Source organism: Monomorium pharaonis, chromosome 11 (genome assembly GCF_013373865.1).
Source record: "Monomorium pharaonis isolate MP-MQ-018 chromosome 11, ASM1337386v2, whole genome shotgun sequence".
NCBI classification, from domain to species: domain Eukaryota; kingdom Metazoa; phylum Arthropoda; class Insecta; order Hymenoptera; family Formicidae; genus Monomorium; species Monomorium pharaonis.
In genome coordinates this window covers 9,436,418-9,455,909 of record NC_050477.1, presented here as the reverse complement: position 1 = coordinate 9,455,909, position 19,492 = coordinate 9,436,418, and the positions used below count along the sequence as shown (strand labels likewise).

Below are 19,492 nucleotides of genomic sequence, written 5' to 3'. Positions count from 1 at the left end.
ATTTTTGATATGCTATTATAAATTATTAATCATTGAAAAAGATATTAACTTTGGGCTTAGGTCTCTTGACTGGATTTCTTGGCTTTGCAACTGTGTCCTCTTGTTCAGGATTGGCGCTTAGTTGACTGTCGTTATCAGACGCATTCGTTTCGAGAGACGTCATAGAGTTCGTTCGCGAAGGCTCATTCGAAGTTGGACAACTGGAGTCCTGTCTATCAAGGAGTTCTCTCGTTTCCGAGTTGCTGCTGTCACAGGACCGAGTACGTGGCGGTCTCTGCTTTCCCAATTTTAGCAAAGATCGCACGCTCCTCAAAGTGGTGCTTCTAAAGGAAATGGATCCATAAAAGAATCCAATATATCAGCATGTAAAACGCTTTCCTGAAGATTAATTCTCATGTAATCCATACTGAGAAAAAGACTAAAAAGATTTTCTAAAAACCAATTATTGTTCTCCTTGGTATTAATTAAAAGATACAATACAGAATTGTTATTAAAATATATAATTTAGATTAAACATATAAAATAGATAATTATTTATTATACCTTTTACATTTTTTAATGTTTATATATATTTATTGTTCAATATATTAGAAAAAGAAGAGAGAGAGAAAGAGACAGAAATATCAAATATCTTTTAAAATCCATTTCTTGACTTAAGAATTTATTTCTAGCTTTAATATAATTATTTTAGTTTTTTATTTTTCCGTAATATTTTCCACAGCTTATAAACATAACTTTTCTTTTTTTTCAGGTAACTCGGAAAAAAGTGGACTAGCACGTTATATCGCTTCCGTCGGGTTTCTTGCTATTACACACGGAGAACTTCGAAGATTCCAACTGAATAACGTCACTCATCTTAAGCCGCAATATCAACCGCTCGTAACAATAAACACATACCATAGCAGATTAAAATATTTAGAGATTGTTACCGCCAAAATTGAATTTTAAATCTCCTAATTCTTAAGTTAAATCTAACAAGGTTTTACAAAAAAAGTGTTTTTAATTTTTATGTATTGTTAAATAATAAAAAAAATGGTTATAGATGCATGGATAGTTTCGAATAATTCTTATTAAAAAGCATTGATTTTCCAATGTTAAATAATGCATATATATTATCTGCAAATTAGATTTTTTATTTTACTAAACTTACGTAATAATATTTTTTAAAAATAAAATTATTAAAAATTAAAATGTTATAAGCTCGAACAAAATTGCGACCAACGGGTAATTAGCTATACATATAATCTATCAATGGAAACACATGTTGTACTACTAGATGAAACAGGGACAAAATTGATGAGGGTTCGAGTTCTACGATATATCGCATTCGTGCTACTTCGAACCTTGTCGATTATAACGAGGGGAAACTGTGGGCGGTTTTGCGAATGAGGATGTGTCACAGGCACGTTATTACGCGTATGAACGATCACAAGTTACGTTCGATTACATCCTTGCGTTGAGAGGCAGCGACAGGAATTGCCATGGCACTCCCATGAGAATTTAATCCTCTTGCGAGATATAAAAAGCAACTTTTTTCCCAACGCGTCCGGATAAGATCCTAATAATACCTACATGAAATAGGTATTAGCTATAGCCTTCTTTCATTCCGTGGGGAAGAGAAAGAAAATAGAAAAATGTGAGATCAATTGTGATTAGATAAAAAAAATTTTGCAGCAAAGAGATATTTACGAAGTTGCTTAAACGAAATTGCTCCTTATATCTTACAACTAAAACTTTAAATTATATTATAGAAAATTTAATGTTCTTTCTCTTTCTCAATATTAAAAATAATTAAAAGATTTAGTTATTGTTAATGTTACAAATATTTCTAACTTACAATAACATATAGGTTTTACAATTTTAGATGCTAAGTAATTTCATAATAATTTCTTAAAAATTGTATACTTTAAAAAGTATAAAATAATTATTATAATTTTTTCTACGTTACATAATATGTAGAAAAAGGGAATGCTCGATATTTTATTCTTCTTGTCTTATATTAATATCTTATATTAATATTGTACCAACAAATTATTTGTTCAATATTTTACGTATTGTACAGCGTACATATGTGTAAAAATAATATATCACGCGTCTTTCTCCCCTGACCTTTCCGTCATAAAAAGGTTTATCGAGATCGTGAGTGATAACGAACTTTAACACGTCACTCTCTATGCCATCGAACACTTTGTCACCCTTAGTAATAAATTATTTTACGTTTTGGTTGACAACGATAATAATAAAATACTTGACAATGTTAAAAGTTGCTGATTAATCTAAGCAATTTGTAAAAGTCAATATGTTAGTGAAGCATTTAATTAGCATCACATTCACGTTTATCAAATTTTAAATAAGAACCTAAATGCAACAGAAAGTAGATGTAATTTACATTTTATAAATGTATTTTATGGAACATTTGTGGAACAAGAATAAAAATACATTTTAACAAAGTATTAATTAAATACAATTTTTTTTTATTAAAATAAACACGATGAGAGAATTTTCTTACTTAAAACATGTTATTTAAATTTTTTTATAATTTAAATAAAGTAAAAATTATATGTAATTTGCATCTCGATAGTAATCTATTGGAATTTTCTAATAATAATAAAGAAAAAAAATGCTAACAGTATATTTATTTTGTAAAAACAAATATTTAAAAAATACAATATTATATATACATAAAATACAATGTAAATCTTTGCTGAATAAGATATTTTTATTTTTTTCTATTACAAGTTTAAATGACAAAGTATTATAAAATAAAGTTTTCATTCTCCGCGTAAAAAGTAAATGTTAATGAAGATACGTCACTACGTGTATTTCACAAAAATAAACATGAGACGCGAAACTCCTAAATAAAACACATCCTGTAGTTCATTTTCATGTAGTTCTGAGCTTGAAAAATTGCATTTAAAGTGCAAGTTTTAAAATAAAGATTTTATGTTTCTCAGTATATATTTATTTGCAGCTATATGATTTTTAAATTCATAAAAATAATCACTCTTTCTCTCTTTCTCTAAAAACAAAAATATAATTTGTGGCAATAGTATTTAATTATTATTTTATTAATTGACGTTTATTAATTAACGTTTTGTTACGCTATTCAACGGAGTTAATAATTACTTTTTATTGTTTAAACATTAAAATTATATTGTTTTAATATGTAAAATTAGGAATAGAAAATTATGATGTAATTGTAATTAAACTTTGTATCAAGGTTGGAGTATCAATAAGTGATAAAAAAGAGATTTTCGAGAGAAAACTTAATAATTCATATTTCAATTTGTAATTATTATAAATTCCATATGTATGAAATATCACTTTTCATACATCCGGAATTAAAATTTAATAGATGTGCAGCGATAAGAGTAAAAATTTTAATTGCAATCGTGTCTAATATGAGGTTAGCAATATTATACTATGTATTGTGGAAATAACTTCTTTAATAAGTTCGTATATATATGAATAAAAGAGGAAATTTTTCAGGGTTACGCGTTTCTCGTTGATTTAGTATCGCTTATTGTTAATTATAAATTTGATTTTGTTTCTTAAAAAGGAGCATTAATTTAATACAGAATACATAGTTTAATATATGAATTTGGGGAATAATTTTAACGTTAAATTTGCGTTGACTCTCTAGGTGATATACTCTCATATAATATATTTCAGTGTAATTTAACTTTGGAATGACGTAACTGTATTTTGTAATTATGTATGTTTTCGATACATCACAGTTTGCCTATATCTCTCAAGAAATGCGGCAGAATAGTTATTTGCTATTCAAATAATGATGTGCCTTACTGTACTGAAGCAAAGAATTATTGGAGCACGCTGGTTCATCTTTTATTTAAATGTCAAATAAATCAAATTTAAATGAATCATTGTGATAACAGGCACAAAAACGTTATTACAGTATTAAGTAACTATCGTTTTGACGATCATATAAATGCAATGAGATAGATTATAATAGCAAAGTTAATTCTCTCAAAATGGATAAAGAATATAGTTGCAATTTTTATTTAAAAAATGATGAAAGTTTACTTTAAAAAAATGTTATAAATTTTAATAAAATTTAAAAGTGCAATTAAATATAGATTTTCTAGGTTTTAAAAATTTAAACTTTAAAATTGAATCTAAATTTATATCAATTATAAAATAATTTCTTAATTTTTATATTATGTTTCTTATATTATAAAATTCTTGTCTTATTGTTTGTTTATTAACTTTACAAATATTTAAATATTTATTTTCAATGTATAGTTGTATGCTAATATATTATATAAATTATTAATTATAAAATTACGTTAAATAATAGCAGCATTTTAAAAATATATAATATTAAAAAAATTAAAAATATTTAATTTTTAAAAGCATTACAGCATATAAAAGTTGCAAAGAGAAATAATGTTCAAGAATATATAAAATTAAAATGCAAGATTAAAAATAAAATTATAAAATTAGATTTTATCTTCTCTTTCTAACTTTATGCTTGTAAAAATAAAAATTATGCTTTCTAATAATTTTATCTATTTTATATTATACCTATTTATCTCATTTATAATTGTTGATGTTGCAAAGCTCAACTTTTTATTAACTTTTTAACTGTTAATTAATTATTAACTAAATTCTTAAGTTATATCATGCTGCATAGTCATTTTTGTTGTTTAAAGAACGACTTATTTATATGTTACTTACCGCTTCCGAGTATCGGGGGATTTTTCACTAGTCGACGTAGAGGTACCTCTTGGTAAAAAACCTTTTTTTGATGTTTTCTCAGGAGTATGCCAAGAGCCTCTTCTTTTTCCACTGGTTGAGCTGCTGTTGGCCTGCTCCAGGCTCCTCTCGAGGTTTGCAATGTTCTGCTCGATATCGATCAACATTTGTTGTTCGTCATCCATTATTTCCGAGACCGCGTATGAGCTGCAACTTCCGTCTGGAGGATTGTATCGAATTTCGAAGCACACTACCGCCTGCACATACATACAATAGCGCATTAGAGAGATCGATAGGAGTTAAAACAATCGGTATTCTTAACGAAAATAAGAAATATCGTGTACAAACTTTGTTCTTTGTTCTTGTGTTGTGCAACGCGTAAACTCGTTGTAACAACAAAGTTGTTGAGTTATGTTGAGGCATAAATTAAAGCAACCTGGTGGAAAATACACACGGGCGTCGTACTAAAAATGTCTAGCAATTTCCGGTATTATTAAAAAAAAAAAGGATTTACCCGTATATGGTTTAGAACATAGAGAACGTAGTATGTGATGAAACGAAGATACTTCCAATATTTGTCTATTTCTGAAATTTATATAAATAATAGAAGAGGAAAATATAGCTTTATACATATTTTGTCATAATACTTTTTCATGATCTTGTAAAGACAATTTCTAAAATTTGTAATGTACTTATGTCAGAAATATAATATCAAAACTTCTGTTAGTTTGCTACAATAAAATATATTAATTTATTCTACCCAATTGAATTTTTAAATCTATATTAAAACATTTTTTATTCAATTTTGGAAATAATAATTTTTATTTAAATTATTTAAGATTTATCACAAAGAGCGCATGTAAACTTTGTCTTTCAATACACTTTGCAGATAATAGCTAAAGTCAAGATTCAACTTTCAAAGAACATAAGAAAAGTTAATGTATCTTGCGGGAAGAATTTTAATGTCGACACTATATTTCAACTTTATTAACAATGTGCAGTTAATAACAATTTACTTATTCTGAATTTACGACAATATGTTCATTTCCACAACCTTTTGTTGTAACTAATTTAATAGTAAATGCAATAACTCGTTGTTACCTAAAGAAAAAATAACTAATATAAAGTTTCACGTGTTTTAATCGCATTGAAAATGCAGTTTTGCAAAAATTTACATCTACGTAACAAATTTTATTGTAAGTTAAAAATAAGAATTATTAGATTGTACATTACAATAATTATTCTCTAAATTTTCTTTTAATTAATTAATTAATATAAAAATGCAAAAAGGAGGAAATAGAAAGTAAAAAAGAATTTTTAACTATATATATATCTTTCATTGCAAAATCAAAGAAAATCAAATATATATGTATAAAATGAGTAATTATGTATAACATTATATTTTTATGTACATAATATATTTATTTCTTTTTAAGAGCAGAAAGTAGAGCTGTAAAAAGAAAGGATTGCACTTGCAAATGTTTACCCAGATACATTACTGATATTTGAATGTATTTTTCCATTTAAAATGTTATATATATTACAAACGTCAGTCACGTAGGTACTTTTTATGCAAGAGTGTTTCTCAAGACAAAAACATTAGTATGGCTGCTGTGAAAGGAAAAAGGCAAGGGACACAATTTAAATTACTATTTCTCGACTAAATTAGATTCGTTTACTTTAATGAGTGAAATATACATAAACCTTTAAAACGGTTTCTAAAGGTTTTTTTGTTTCTTAGAATTTTTAATTGTAAAAACTTCGCATTTTATTTTTTCTATTTTACTTAAAAACATGGTCAATCTTTAAGTCACTTAAAAATAATGTAAACTTTATTATTTGACAAGAATTTATTTTAAAGTCATCATTAAAATAGTTTGCCATTTAATAAATTTTTAAAGAGAATTAAAGGCCTTTGAACAATTGTAAATTACAAAATATTACAAATTAAATTACATATAAATATATAATATTTGTTTATTTACTTAGTGTAACTATTTTTTATTGTAATATGATTAATAATTTTTGAACGTATGCTTTTTATTAATAAATTAATTAATAAAGCATATGTTATTAATAAAAAAATATTTTATCTAAAATAAATTAAATGAAAATTATTTTAAATAATAAAAATAATCAAAAGTGTTCAAAATTAAGACATATGTAATATTATTGACAACTATTTGAAAAAGGTGCAAAAATATTTTTTAATTTTATAAAAGAAATAATATTTTGCAGGCAATGGTGAACGCACGATATTTGAATGTAAAATGTATCGTGCATATAGGTATAGCGCATAGGTATGGCGATTACGTATTCAACTATTCTCTTCGATATTGGAACGTACCGGAAGCGGTTTGTTATTAAGGTCGACCAGAGAGTCTGAGACCAAGATCCTCCCTTCCCGCACCACCGTTTGCAACACTAGTCCGTATCTCGCCGCAATTTTTTCGTTTCTCAAGACCCCGCGCGATACAATTGCCAGCTGTAGTACTTCTGCTTCGTCCACTGGTCTTCCTAAATTCCATGTAAAACTCTGAAAAAAAAAGGAGATAAATTATTCAGGACATACATTTTGTCACATTCTATTTAGTAAAGAAATCTGTGTATAAATTAAAAGACTATGAAAATAATAGAAGTCAAAATAATATTTGTTCTGTGAATTTAAAGTTTTCACGTTCAGAACACACACACACACACACACACACACACACAGTGAGTGAAAAAATTTTAAATTTTGTTATTTTTTAAACAATATTTTCTGCTGGAAAATATCATTAATTTTAATGTCATTATAAGAAAAGAAATAATTTAAAAAAAAGTACTTTGTCTCATATCGTTATAAACGGAAAATTTAATATATGTGTTACATACTTGTATTTTTATAAAATAATAATTTTATATTTTTTTCAAAAAGTCTTATGTTTTGACAATTTTTATATAAATCAAAAAAAAGAGATGCAACAAATAATTAATCTTTAATTTAAATTAATCTTTAATTAAAAAAAAAAATTTACAAAATGGGAAAGTTATTTTTCTAAATTAATTTTTTTTCAGAATATAGAAAGATTTTTCAAGCTGATATATCAAAGAATTGTTCTTTTTTAATATTCTCGCAAATTGATTATACGTTGCTACAAACGAAGTAATTTGAATCACTATTGCAAGTTTGCACGCATTCGGTTCGCACGCACATAAAGAAAGAAAGGCATGAAAAATAGCGTGACACGCGAAATGTGAATATACATATAAATATAAATGAAGGATCGATAAAATGAGCACGGATGCCTTTGAAAAAACCACGCAAACTTAAGAAAGAACCAATATTGAAAAAGCTCTAAGCGGCAACCTGTCACACGATAAAAGACGATCTATTATTTACGCTCGACAAACGCGAGACGCTCTTTTCTTTTAGTGATTTTTAATAAAACTACGCTCATCGTCGTGAAGCTGTCCCGATTTTATTTTTGCCTTCACTCTTACGAAGAAACAAATGAATTAAGCATAACTGATCGATAGGGTTTAAAAATAGTCAGTGAAGATTAAATTATAAGTTGCTTACGAAATCAGGGATATTTAAAAGCAATCTTGTAAGGTTGGAAAATAACTTAGCCGCTGCTGAATTCCCGATTTTATAGCGATAGCTTTAATTTTTTCGGAGCGGAAAAATCAGAATTTAATGAAAAATATTGCGTCTCTTTGTGTCCCACGTTTGCTAATTTAGTTATATGCCAATCAATGACAATAAAAACGGATAAAACAGAAAAATCCAAGCGAAAATCTGAACTATTTTATGGATTTAAAGACTAGGAATTTAATTTTACAAAACCAAATTCTTCTCACACTCGTGTATGGCAGAAAACATTTGCGTTTTATGTTTGATACTCTTTCCGCAGAAAAATTAATAAATGTTTATTATACAGAATATCTATTAAACGTGTTTTTAAATTAAATTTTTAAATTTTCAAATCGGGATTTAAATTATTGAATTTTTTATATTTTTCTACCTTTTTTTACGAATTTGTTAACTTTTAAAAGGAATAAATAATATAAGACAAACTTTAGAGCTCTTTCTTTATACGTACGGAAAAATATTAAAGATGTTAGTCTCTATAGCTTTATTTCAATATTAACTATTAACTATTTAATTACTTATGCTGCTTCCATTAGAAGAAAACTGAAACTTTAAAAACCAATCCCAGAAATCGATATAAAATAATCCATTCATTTCAGAAACATAAATTTCTTGGACAATTCAACATCAATTTGTAAATGTTTTATTAAAACCTTTGTAAGTCTTGGGAAAACAGATTGAGCTCCTCATTATGTTTAAAAGGATTATAAAATTGCGACTCTGAAATGCGTAGGATTTCTATCATTTATGTAATTTCACACGTTCATTAGTTACATCATGTTACCGTTGTCCATGGTTATCAGGATATTGCGAACATTTATTTCCCTCGTGGACCGTGTTTACGAGGGACGATACATCGTCCACGGGCGGAACTGTCAGGCCACTCTCTGTCAGACAAGCATCTCCAACGCGGAACCGTAATGGATTGGTTTACGTCGACGTCATTGAATTGAGCTTTCGATACTTATTAAGCAGCTTCCTCATCCGCGCGCAATCGTCGATAAACTAGGTCAGTATTTCGCATGTTCGGCGCAGGATTTACATTTATTCCACGTACACATAATACGATCGCTGGAAATATTAAAGTCTGTCCTTTTTGCAATAATCCCGCATTTGTTACGTGCATCTCGAGAATGTGTATTGAAATTTCCATTTCACGGGAAGGCAGAAGACAAAGAGCTACTTTACCATTGTGCATCCGCAAGCTATTGACAAGTTATTGCAAACAAACAACAAACACGGTACACGCACGCATCTCCTCGTAAAATAAATGATCGAATTTGCTTCGGGAAGAGCAATGTTGCGAATCGCATGGACTGTCATCGGTTGTTGCACGATTGTGTTTCCCAGATGGACGCATTCGCGTGGGAGTTGCGAGGCAATCGTTTTCTATCGCGGATGAATATCACCGTGACACAATTGTCCGAGTGCGTAAGGTTTTCAAATCGCAAAAACGTTTATTGTGTTTTTTGTGATTGTCGTATACGGCGAGTGAAATCGATTTCGCTATCATACACTTCCGCTTAGACTGCGACATAAAGGTTGAATGAAACAGTTTTCCATAGAGTCGCATTTATAAAATTTTCGCTCAAGGATTTGTGATCTTTGTCCTTATTTAACTTTTTTTATGCCAATAATTAAACAAATAATTAAGGCGATTGTCTATTAAATTATTAATATAGTAAATTATGGCGTAATAGAGTTGTGAGTCTGCTCTATGTAACAAAGATCCAGGTTCAAATCTGCTCAGATTTTTAATCGATTATCACCTCTCGGAAGACAATGGCAAACAACCGATAATACTTTTACCAAGACCATCACTATAAGCATACATTAAACGGCGACCACAATCTTCAGTCATAAAAAGCCGAGAACTTGAGAAAGACAAGGTACTAAAGTATATTTACATTTAGGAAAATTTGTTACTGCGGTTTACCACAACATAATAGTAATCGGTTATGCTGGTTATAATAAGGAGTTACTTCTTTTACATCCCAAGGTAAAGAATAATCGATATGCTGTCACGTTCATCACGAGTTTGATTAATCCAGCGCCTTTATTAAATTATCTATATGTATACTAGAAAATCTTGCCATTGTGCAATTTATGCTGTAAAGCTAATTTGCGATGCAGATTAGAAACTTAATTCTGAGGAAAGTTTTGATGAGATTGTTTCTTTGAGATATTTTTTAATTTATAAAAATACAGACACAAACTGAATCACTGTGAAATAATCATAGTGAACTTCCTGAAATTAATTAACAAAAAGAGCAATTACTACCTGACTGTTGGAAATCTACATCTTATTAATTTATCTTTTGTAAATCTTTTTGAGCTTGGAATTATGCTTGGTCACGTTGAGATTCTATACTCAATTTATGTTATCGCCTTCGTTATTTATTCAATGAATAATAATGATGAGTGTAATAAATTATAGAATATGTTTTATCGTGTCTTGTTAATCCCGAGAGAGTCGTTAATAAATATAATAGTATTTTTATTAGATAAACAATAATAGTATTTTTTATCTAAATAAATAAAATAAATTGTTATTTCTAACTACTTATTTGTTAAATCAAACATAATGATGATGACATGATTATTATAACGAGTCTTTTTATATATATTTCTAAACGCTTTCCTGGAAGTTTTAATTATTCAGGAGCGACGTCTAATGATTTAATACGTTTGTAATATAGAGAATATGATGAAATTGATATTTTCCCAGACGACACGCATATATATTTGCTGCCTGACGTTTATAATTATAGTCATAACAGGAGACATAAACACTTCAATAATTCAATATTCCAGCTAATAACGTTTTATTCGGAAAACTGTTATCGATACGTGCCATCGCATGTTAACGAAAATTATTTGATGGAAAAGATACATTTAATTAAAAATTTAATAAAAATATTCTCAAGATATTTTCTGTAAACTGCAGCGTGATATAATCAAAGTAGTATTTCTATCCGTTTTGTTTGAAAATAATTTTAAAATTATTACAATATTTATAAACCAAATAAGTTTTATAATATAAACCATAATAAATTATTTATTAAACTGAAAGTGACATGCTTGTTTTTTATAAAAACATTTTTTATTTTTATACTTTATTATCTAAATTTATAATTTAAAAAATTGTATTTTTTTATATTCTATTTTATAAGTATTATTTACAGTATTGTTTACAATTTATTAAAAATTTGTTTTATTCTTTTTCCATAAAAATTCTAGTTTTTTATACACACACACACACATACACGCGCGCGTATGTGTATATATATTTTAAAAAGAGTATATTTATTACGTGCCATCGCATACAGCAAATTTGTCAAAGTAGCGAAAATAAGAAAAAGAGTGTGACAAGAATTTGTAGAATTGGATCAAAGTAGATCCAATAGTTTGTGAAAAACTTGAGACAATCTTTATATTAAACGCTTGTTTGTCGCTTCTATATTTCATTGAGGCACAAACTTCTTGCATTTGGGAACGTATTCTTGAGATTTTGCAAAACTTATTGTAAGTCTGGTGTTGTGTAAAGTAGAAGAGTTTCATAAAAGAAAGGAGAAACTTTACCTGCTCAACCTCAATAACATCCCCACTGTCTTCGAGTACGGTTGAATAATGCGATACTTCTGAAACAGACAAGAAGAAATATATCCCATACAATTTGTAAAATATTTTAATGCTTCGTGAGTTATATTACTATGCGTATAAATTTTATTATATGCGCATAAAAAGAAATTTGTATAATATACGTTAAAGTTATATGTGGCATTACATTAAAAACTGTAAACGTACTTTCTCAATATAACAATATAAAATGTAATCTAAGTAAGATTATATAAATATCTAAAGAAAAGAAAAGAAAATACATAACATTTTAAAGCACAATCACATATATTAAATAAAACTTTTGCATAGATGTAAATAGCGTAGCGAAAAATTGTTATATTCAATTGGAAAAACTTGATTTAACAAATTTTATTGATATAACCTTTACAGTTGAGTCATTTTATTAATATTTTGCCTCGGTGAATCTATAAGCCTTGAGTATCTATTGAAGAAGACGAAGTTTTAAAAAAATCAAGTCGTTTCTAAGAAATCCTACAAACGAGATGAGTAAATAGATGAACGGACAAACGGACGGTGAGATTAAAATTGTAAAAGTATTGAGTAGTTTGCTATGCTACATTACTTAATAAAAGAAGTTATATAATTATATAAATTTGTATTTGCCGTTAATTTGGCGTTATTTTTTAATAAAGTAAATTTTAGACACTTGTCTCTCTGTTAACTGTTAAAAGTGCTTAAATTAATTTCACATAGCTTTAACGCATATGTCAGTTTTCATTTTAAATTTGAAAGCTCTTTACAAGTTTGCCAGTAATAACGCCACTCTGGGGCAAATTAAAATTACATTTCGCGGTTTTACGTCAGTAGCGCTGCTACAAATTCATAAAGTAGAAAAGTGAACATATCAGACTTAGCTTTAGAGAGCATCATGGGATAGAGATATCTTTGGGGCAACTAGAACACAAAGTGCAAGTTTATTGCTGAATAACAGTAAATACCTTCCTGCTATTTCCCTACTGTAGAATTCTTGGAATACTAGGCACGGGTGCAATACGATTAAATCGCGTTGCGATACACCTAACAACCGTTGGGGATAATAACGTAAAAATAATTTGCTTTTTGTGAGTGCTCTTGAAAAAGATATGCCAGCGACAAGTCGGCATGATTATTTTTTATCAAACAGCGATTTCATATCGCAAAGAAAGAAATATCGTATTCTCTTTTTGTGGCTTGTTGATCATTTATTTATCTTCAGCAAAATTCTGTGCGATTTTCTAAATGCTTTTATTAGATATGTAAAAAGTGGGCCAGTTTTGAGTGACACGTCCTATTTGTATTTGCGATTTAACCATGAGCTAACCGAAAATATTTGATTTATAAGTTGAATATATATTAGATAAAGATAAGCTAATACGAAGAAAGATTAATTAGATACATTATTACCTTTTGCTTTTAATATTTACATAGAACAAGCGGCTATTTATATTATAATATATACTAGAAAAATAATATATACTAGAAAAGCTACATCTAATTGTTCTATTTATCACAATCGATTCATTTCGTGCAAAACTTGCGATTATTTTCTGTTTATTAGAGACGAAAAGATGGTTACGAGCGACATGTTTTGCTTGCGGGACAAAGTTTAACCAATGAGATAATAAAATTTTTATCGGTTTACCTGTGAAAAACCCAGAGAGATAGAAAGTTTTGCGTAGATAAGGTGCTTTACGGTCAGCCACGCGCGGCGCATATGCAATCGAAGGAGAACGTGAGCGTTCGTTCGTTAACGCGCAATGAGATCAAACGAATACACGTGACAATCCCTCTTCTTTCACATTTTTTTCTATGGAATTCTAATGTTTTTTTTTCCATTGAAAGTAGAACAAGGCGGTCTTCAGTTTTTCTGATAAGCATTAGAAATGTGTAATGTTATCGAGAAGTATGCGTTAAAATATATTTTTATAAACATTTTTGAAGAATTTAAGTAAAAATAAAGTTACTAAAATTCGAGTGACAATTAAATAGTAGAAACAAAACAATAATACAAATTTTTTCTCTAAAAATTTCGCATTATATATATTTTTATAAAAATAGAATTATTATACTAATAATCATAAAAAATCTAAAAAATTACTGTTTCCTTTATTTAAATATCATTAATTATCAAAGTAGCAAACTAAAAATTGTTTTATTTTTTGATCTTACATTTTAAATTTAATATATCAAATACACATATTTAAGATAATTACAGCGCAATGTTCTCGTTGCTATTATTTTAAATTTATTTCTGTCAGTCATCAGTGCTGCCTGTGTAATTTTATGCAAAACAAGTTGTAAAGGCCGTACTATATTAACGAGCTGAACAACTACGATGTCAAACGCTACTTTTTTATGCGTGCCAACAGTATAGGAAATCAAGTATTATGCAAAAATAGCTGAACAACATACATAAGAAAGAGTCTGACTGCAAATGCATAAATATTGCGTTTTATTTGCATAACGAATGCAGTTATCGATTTGCTCTCGAGGATATTTGCAAATTGCTTAGTAATGGCACTTTGCGAGAACGATCGATGTCCGTTCTGAAAATAACATTATAACGATTGCCATGTAAATTTAAAAGATCTTAACACCAAATATTATTTATACATCTGCATTATCACGATAGATTCTTTAATAATTAGCGTCAAAATTCACGCAGAAAATTATCCCATTATTATAAGTGGTACCCATTATTATTTTGTTGTTTCAACTATGCAATGAGAATGCAAATTATCTTTGTTTATAATAATCAAGTAATTATTACTAATTAATTGCAAAGCATACAATTATATTGTTTTTATTATACCACGGAATTTATCGATGATAAATTAATTAGTTTTCGATTCATATAATTTTCGTATTTTCTCATATATTACATACGAAATATTGACAAAATTACAAAAGGATTAAAAAAAAGTTACTTATGATTTGCAGAGAAATAATATGAAAAAGTGTGATAGAGTTGCCATAGACAATCGATATTTGAGATAAATTATTATTTCCGTATATGATCGACGTTGAATCAAAACCATTTGTTTATCAAATTTATCCACTTCTATTTGACTAAATTTAATATAATCGTCTCTATTTGCTGCAGTACATATCATATAATTCGATGCGATATAACACAACATTTATTTACGCATCGATTTCATGATATCAAGTGGTTTTGAACCACAAAAGATGTATGTACCAATGTATGTTTACAAATGAGCATATTATTTACACTGTTCGACACCAAAATTTTCATTAAAATTGAGATAAATTGGGTGAAAAAGGACAAATTAGTTATTTTCAACATTTTTTAGCAAAAAAAAAACTTGCTTCTAAATACAGTCAATGGTTTTTAAAAATACAATTCAAAAGATTTTATAAATAAATTTTTGTTACAATAGTAGCTAATTTGTATGACTTCTTTTCATTAAATTATAACTATTTGTAAATTTAAAAACTATTTATAAATTTTCTATAATCTTGTATAAAAAAGACAAATACATATTTTTAAAAATTAATGCGTACTTAAATAGTAACAGATAAATAATGATAATTTAAATTATTTGTTAAGAGTAATTTAATGTACAAATTTTGAAAAAAGACATTATATTACACAAAATTGTCAATAAATAATGGCAAACTCCAAAGTGCTTTCCAAGCAACTTTTACACTTACTAATATGTGTCTGTATTTAAGTTTATTAAAATGTTTGTCTTTTGAACTTACAACGATAGCACTTATTATTTTCTTTATTAACTTACGGAAAAGTATTTAATTATATATTTGACTTTTCAATATTATAGATTATACAAAAAGTAAAAGTAATAATTAAACTAATGTGCCATATGTATTCTATATATTAAACTAAAGTAAGTCATATTGCCATAAACTAAAATTTATTTTGAAAACTTTTAAATTTTATTTTTAAATACCATTGATTTTGTTTAGAAACAAATTCCTTTCTTGCCGTAAAAATATTAAAAATTATCAAGACATTATTTTCGATAGACTTCATTCTAATTTATTTAAAATGCTGACATACTACACAAATTCTGACAATAACATAAAATTAATTTTTTCAACACGAAAAAAATCTTCAGAATACATGGCACTTACATAGAGAAAGAAAAAACAATTTTTTGTTAAACATGTTATTAACATGTCATATATTGCCATTTTTAATATGTACTTTTACTTTTTGTATAAAATAAATTTCTCTCTTAATTATTAATAATTCAAGAAGTTATTATGTTACAATACATATATTGAAATATATATCAAATGATTACTTTTTCATTTCCATGTGATAAAAAATTTTAACGGATAATTACAGGGAAAATGAAAGTAACTTAAGTCCATAATATCTGTTAAATCCTATAATACTGCTCCAGAAACAATTATTTTAATTATGTATTCCATTTAAAAAATGTCCACTTCTTAATTAAAGCATTTCCATTGTAACGTATTTACTTCCACTGAAAGGTCAAGAATACTTTCTGACATTTTATTTTTAATTCTTAAACAAATGTTATGCATAATTAAATAAACAGAAGCATTCCGTTTTATTTCTTAAATATCTCGTTGCTTAAATTCTAAACATTATACAAAATTAATTATTACAAAAATGCGAGGATGTTCATGAATCATTTACGCATCTATTTACAAATATATTTACAGAGAGACTTCAGATTTCGGAATTTCTAGAATCTTACGCTCGTCATTAAATTCCTCACTGCTTGCGCGTTTAACATTATAATTCCAACGCTAGATGCTTTTAATGCAATGATGTGAATAATTCTAATGTTAATAATCCGCGCAGGCCAGACGAGTATTACAACCGTGTAGCAAGGTCCTCCCATTATATTACGGATTATATAAAAGTCAAACTCGAAACTCATAATTTCGTAATCGCACGTAACATTTCTAATTCTTTATTAAGCATAATTGCACATGTAATGGATATTAGATCTAACCGCTACTTTTTCTCTACTGACGCGCACCATAGTTAGAGATTCGTCTACCGAGCTTCGCGTACAAAGCGCAAACTAGGGCAGATATGATTAAATGAAACGTTACTCTCTCTTTAGAATTTAGGCTCTGGGGTATGCGTCTCTCGCTGTTTGCGTTTGAATTTTCCGTATGTGCAATCTCACGACACACCATTGTCAAGCAACACCAAATAAAACATCTAAAAGAAACTGTTTTGAGAACAGGCTTAAGAAAGTGTGAAGACTAGAAAAATTCTGAGAAAATCTGAGGAAGTATGTGTTACCATTTTTATATGGTTTTCGTCTGATGTGAACATCCTACAAATATTTGTGGAAACATTATTCAAACATCTCAGTGTTGTGATACTGATATTTGTTGTATTTAATAAAAGTGTGTAGTGAAGATATTAAGTATGATATTAAAAGTCAATTAACTTTGCTTAAGAAAAGATTGATAATAAATGAAAAGTGTATTTGAAATGGTACTATAAATAAAAAATATATATAATTATTTTTGGTTTTTATATAAATTCTCTATCTTTTCTTTTAAATTTATATAATGTAAATTATAAAATGTTTCTAACAATAGATCATTTAATACGATACTTAATATAAAATAAAACGCACAAGCTGTATTTTTGATGACAATAAAACGAACAACAACGCATAATACATGATACTAAAATCATGTTAAATTTATGGTTTAATTTCCATATTTTTTGCAAAATAAAAATAACAAATTATACTTTTTAAAAATCACAATGAAAAACATACTTTTTTTGTAACTATGTCGTTGTCGATTTTAATTATTGAAAAATTTCAATTAACGCGTCATTTGTCGATTATCGAAAAACGATTATCAGCGCGTAGCAGCATGCCACTACAACCAGTTAACTCGAAAATTAGGAAGATTAAACCGGAACGTCGCTTGGAGATCTGACAATTCTCCTACAGCGAGCATGCAAATCTACGATACAATTAATCGCTTGAATATAACACACTAGACCGACAAAGGATGCGTATGTGCACCGAAGTACGTGATAATTGTGTGTATTAATCTATAGAATCTACATAATAATAACGTGACAATATTGAGAGTACTCAGATAATCAAGATACAACGATAGCTATCAAGTATAAGGCATATGTTACGCATTATAATTATTACATATAAATTAGAAAACAATATAGCTCTTTCTACATTATCTCTAATAATTTCTTTCTTTTTTAAAAAGAAAAGAAAATGCTAATATATTCTAAAAAATGGATACGTGCATATCAATATAATGTAATAAGTAAATGAAGTAAAATATATATATTAAGATTAGAAAAAAAATAAAAAGATTGGTAATCTAATAAATGTTTATTACTTTAAAAACGCTTAAAAAGTATCGATAAGTTCTTCGATGATCTTTTCTAGAAAGTAATAATTTATTGAATTTAATTTTGCACATAAAAAATCGTTCTTTTTCTTATTCTGACTTCTTTGAGAAGGATATTATCTTGCGCGATAAATTGACTCGAGTAAATCGTTCTCGTCAAAAACTCTATTTTCTGCGAACGTCAGCGATTTAATAAATTTTGAATTATATTCTAACGTTACCTCGAAAATCGATCTTCGCGACCTTGTCGCCCTTGCACTTAAGACCCTGAATGTTCTTCAGGATAACAACGAGCGACATCCTTACTCCTCTGTTGAGCCGCGATTATGGGGGAGATCACTGAATAAAGGCCAGACCCTCCTCTCATCTAATCCTCAATGATCGCGCAAGCTGTCTCTTGTATCACCCATAATATCGGATACTCCATTCATTGATACCGTTTTCGCGCCATTCGTCGCTCGCCAACGTAGTTCCAGTTGCAGTTCGATCAAGTCTCAAGAGAATCAGCGAGACGTAGGGAATCTATGTAACAGCCAGGAATCCTTTCCCTATTTGTTGCTGCGTATGGTATCGAACCAGGTGTGTCGCCCAGCCGAGGTCAAGTGGGGTCAAGGTAAAGGAGGAGTAGTCCTGAATCGCGGAGTCCTGAGACACGGTGAGTTTCAGTCACCCTTCGTCGGAAGAGCGCGTCCCCGACGGTTTCACGCGAACGTGCCTCCTGGAGGCTGGCCCGTCGACTGCTCTCTGTCCTCCGAGAATTCGCGCCTTAAACAACCCCCGTGAGTTTGCACCGGGGGAATAATTGGCGCACGCGCCCTCAACGGTGTGTGGTGGCCGGAGCCGGCTTTCATCGTCACCACCCGCTGGAACCGGCGTACACCATTACGCGTACGCCGAGCGTCGTTAATGGGTGACGTACACCGCTTGCACTTGTCACGCTGAATCGCCACCGAATTAATCAAGCGACAGGTGCATTTCCAGCGTGGCACGAAAACGAAAAACGAGACGACGAGCTTGCAGAAACGAAACCCGACTGCCTAAGAAGAGTGTAAATAAAAAATACGGAGATTCTCTGAAATTTTAGAGGAAAAAATATCTCAAGAATGCTTTCAAAAATTGTAGTGTCTAAAATTCAAAGGAAAATTTAAAAAG

General features: G+C 28.7%; 1 protein-coding gene across 4 annotated transcripts in view; it reads right to left on the bottom strand.

Annotated features, from left to right (window-relative positions):
- Window positions 1-19,103, bottom strand: part of LOC105831353 (otoferlin) — a 36,654-nt gene extending 17,551 nt beyond the window's left edge. For 3 of the 4 annotated variants that reach the window (XM_012671414.3, XM_012671416.3, XM_012671417.3), the window contains exons 1-5: window positions 18,562-19,103; window positions 11,933-11,991; window positions 7,064-7,252; window positions 4,699-4,973; window positions 50-323 (exon numbers count right to left, since the gene is read on the bottom strand). In XM_012671414.3, coding sequence (XP_012526868.1) covers window positions 50-323; window positions 4,699-4,973; window positions 7,064-7,252; window positions 11,933-11,991; window positions 18,562-18,640 — 876 coding nt within the window. In that variant the 5' untranslated portion in view covers window positions 18,641-19,103. The remainder of the gene's footprint in view (window positions 1-49; window positions 324-4,698; window positions 4,974-7,063; window positions 7,253-11,932; window positions 11,992-18,561) is intronic. The other variant, XM_012671415.3, reaches the window with a different exon arrangement.
- Between the last annotated feature and the right edge of the window lie 389 nt (window positions 19,104-19,492).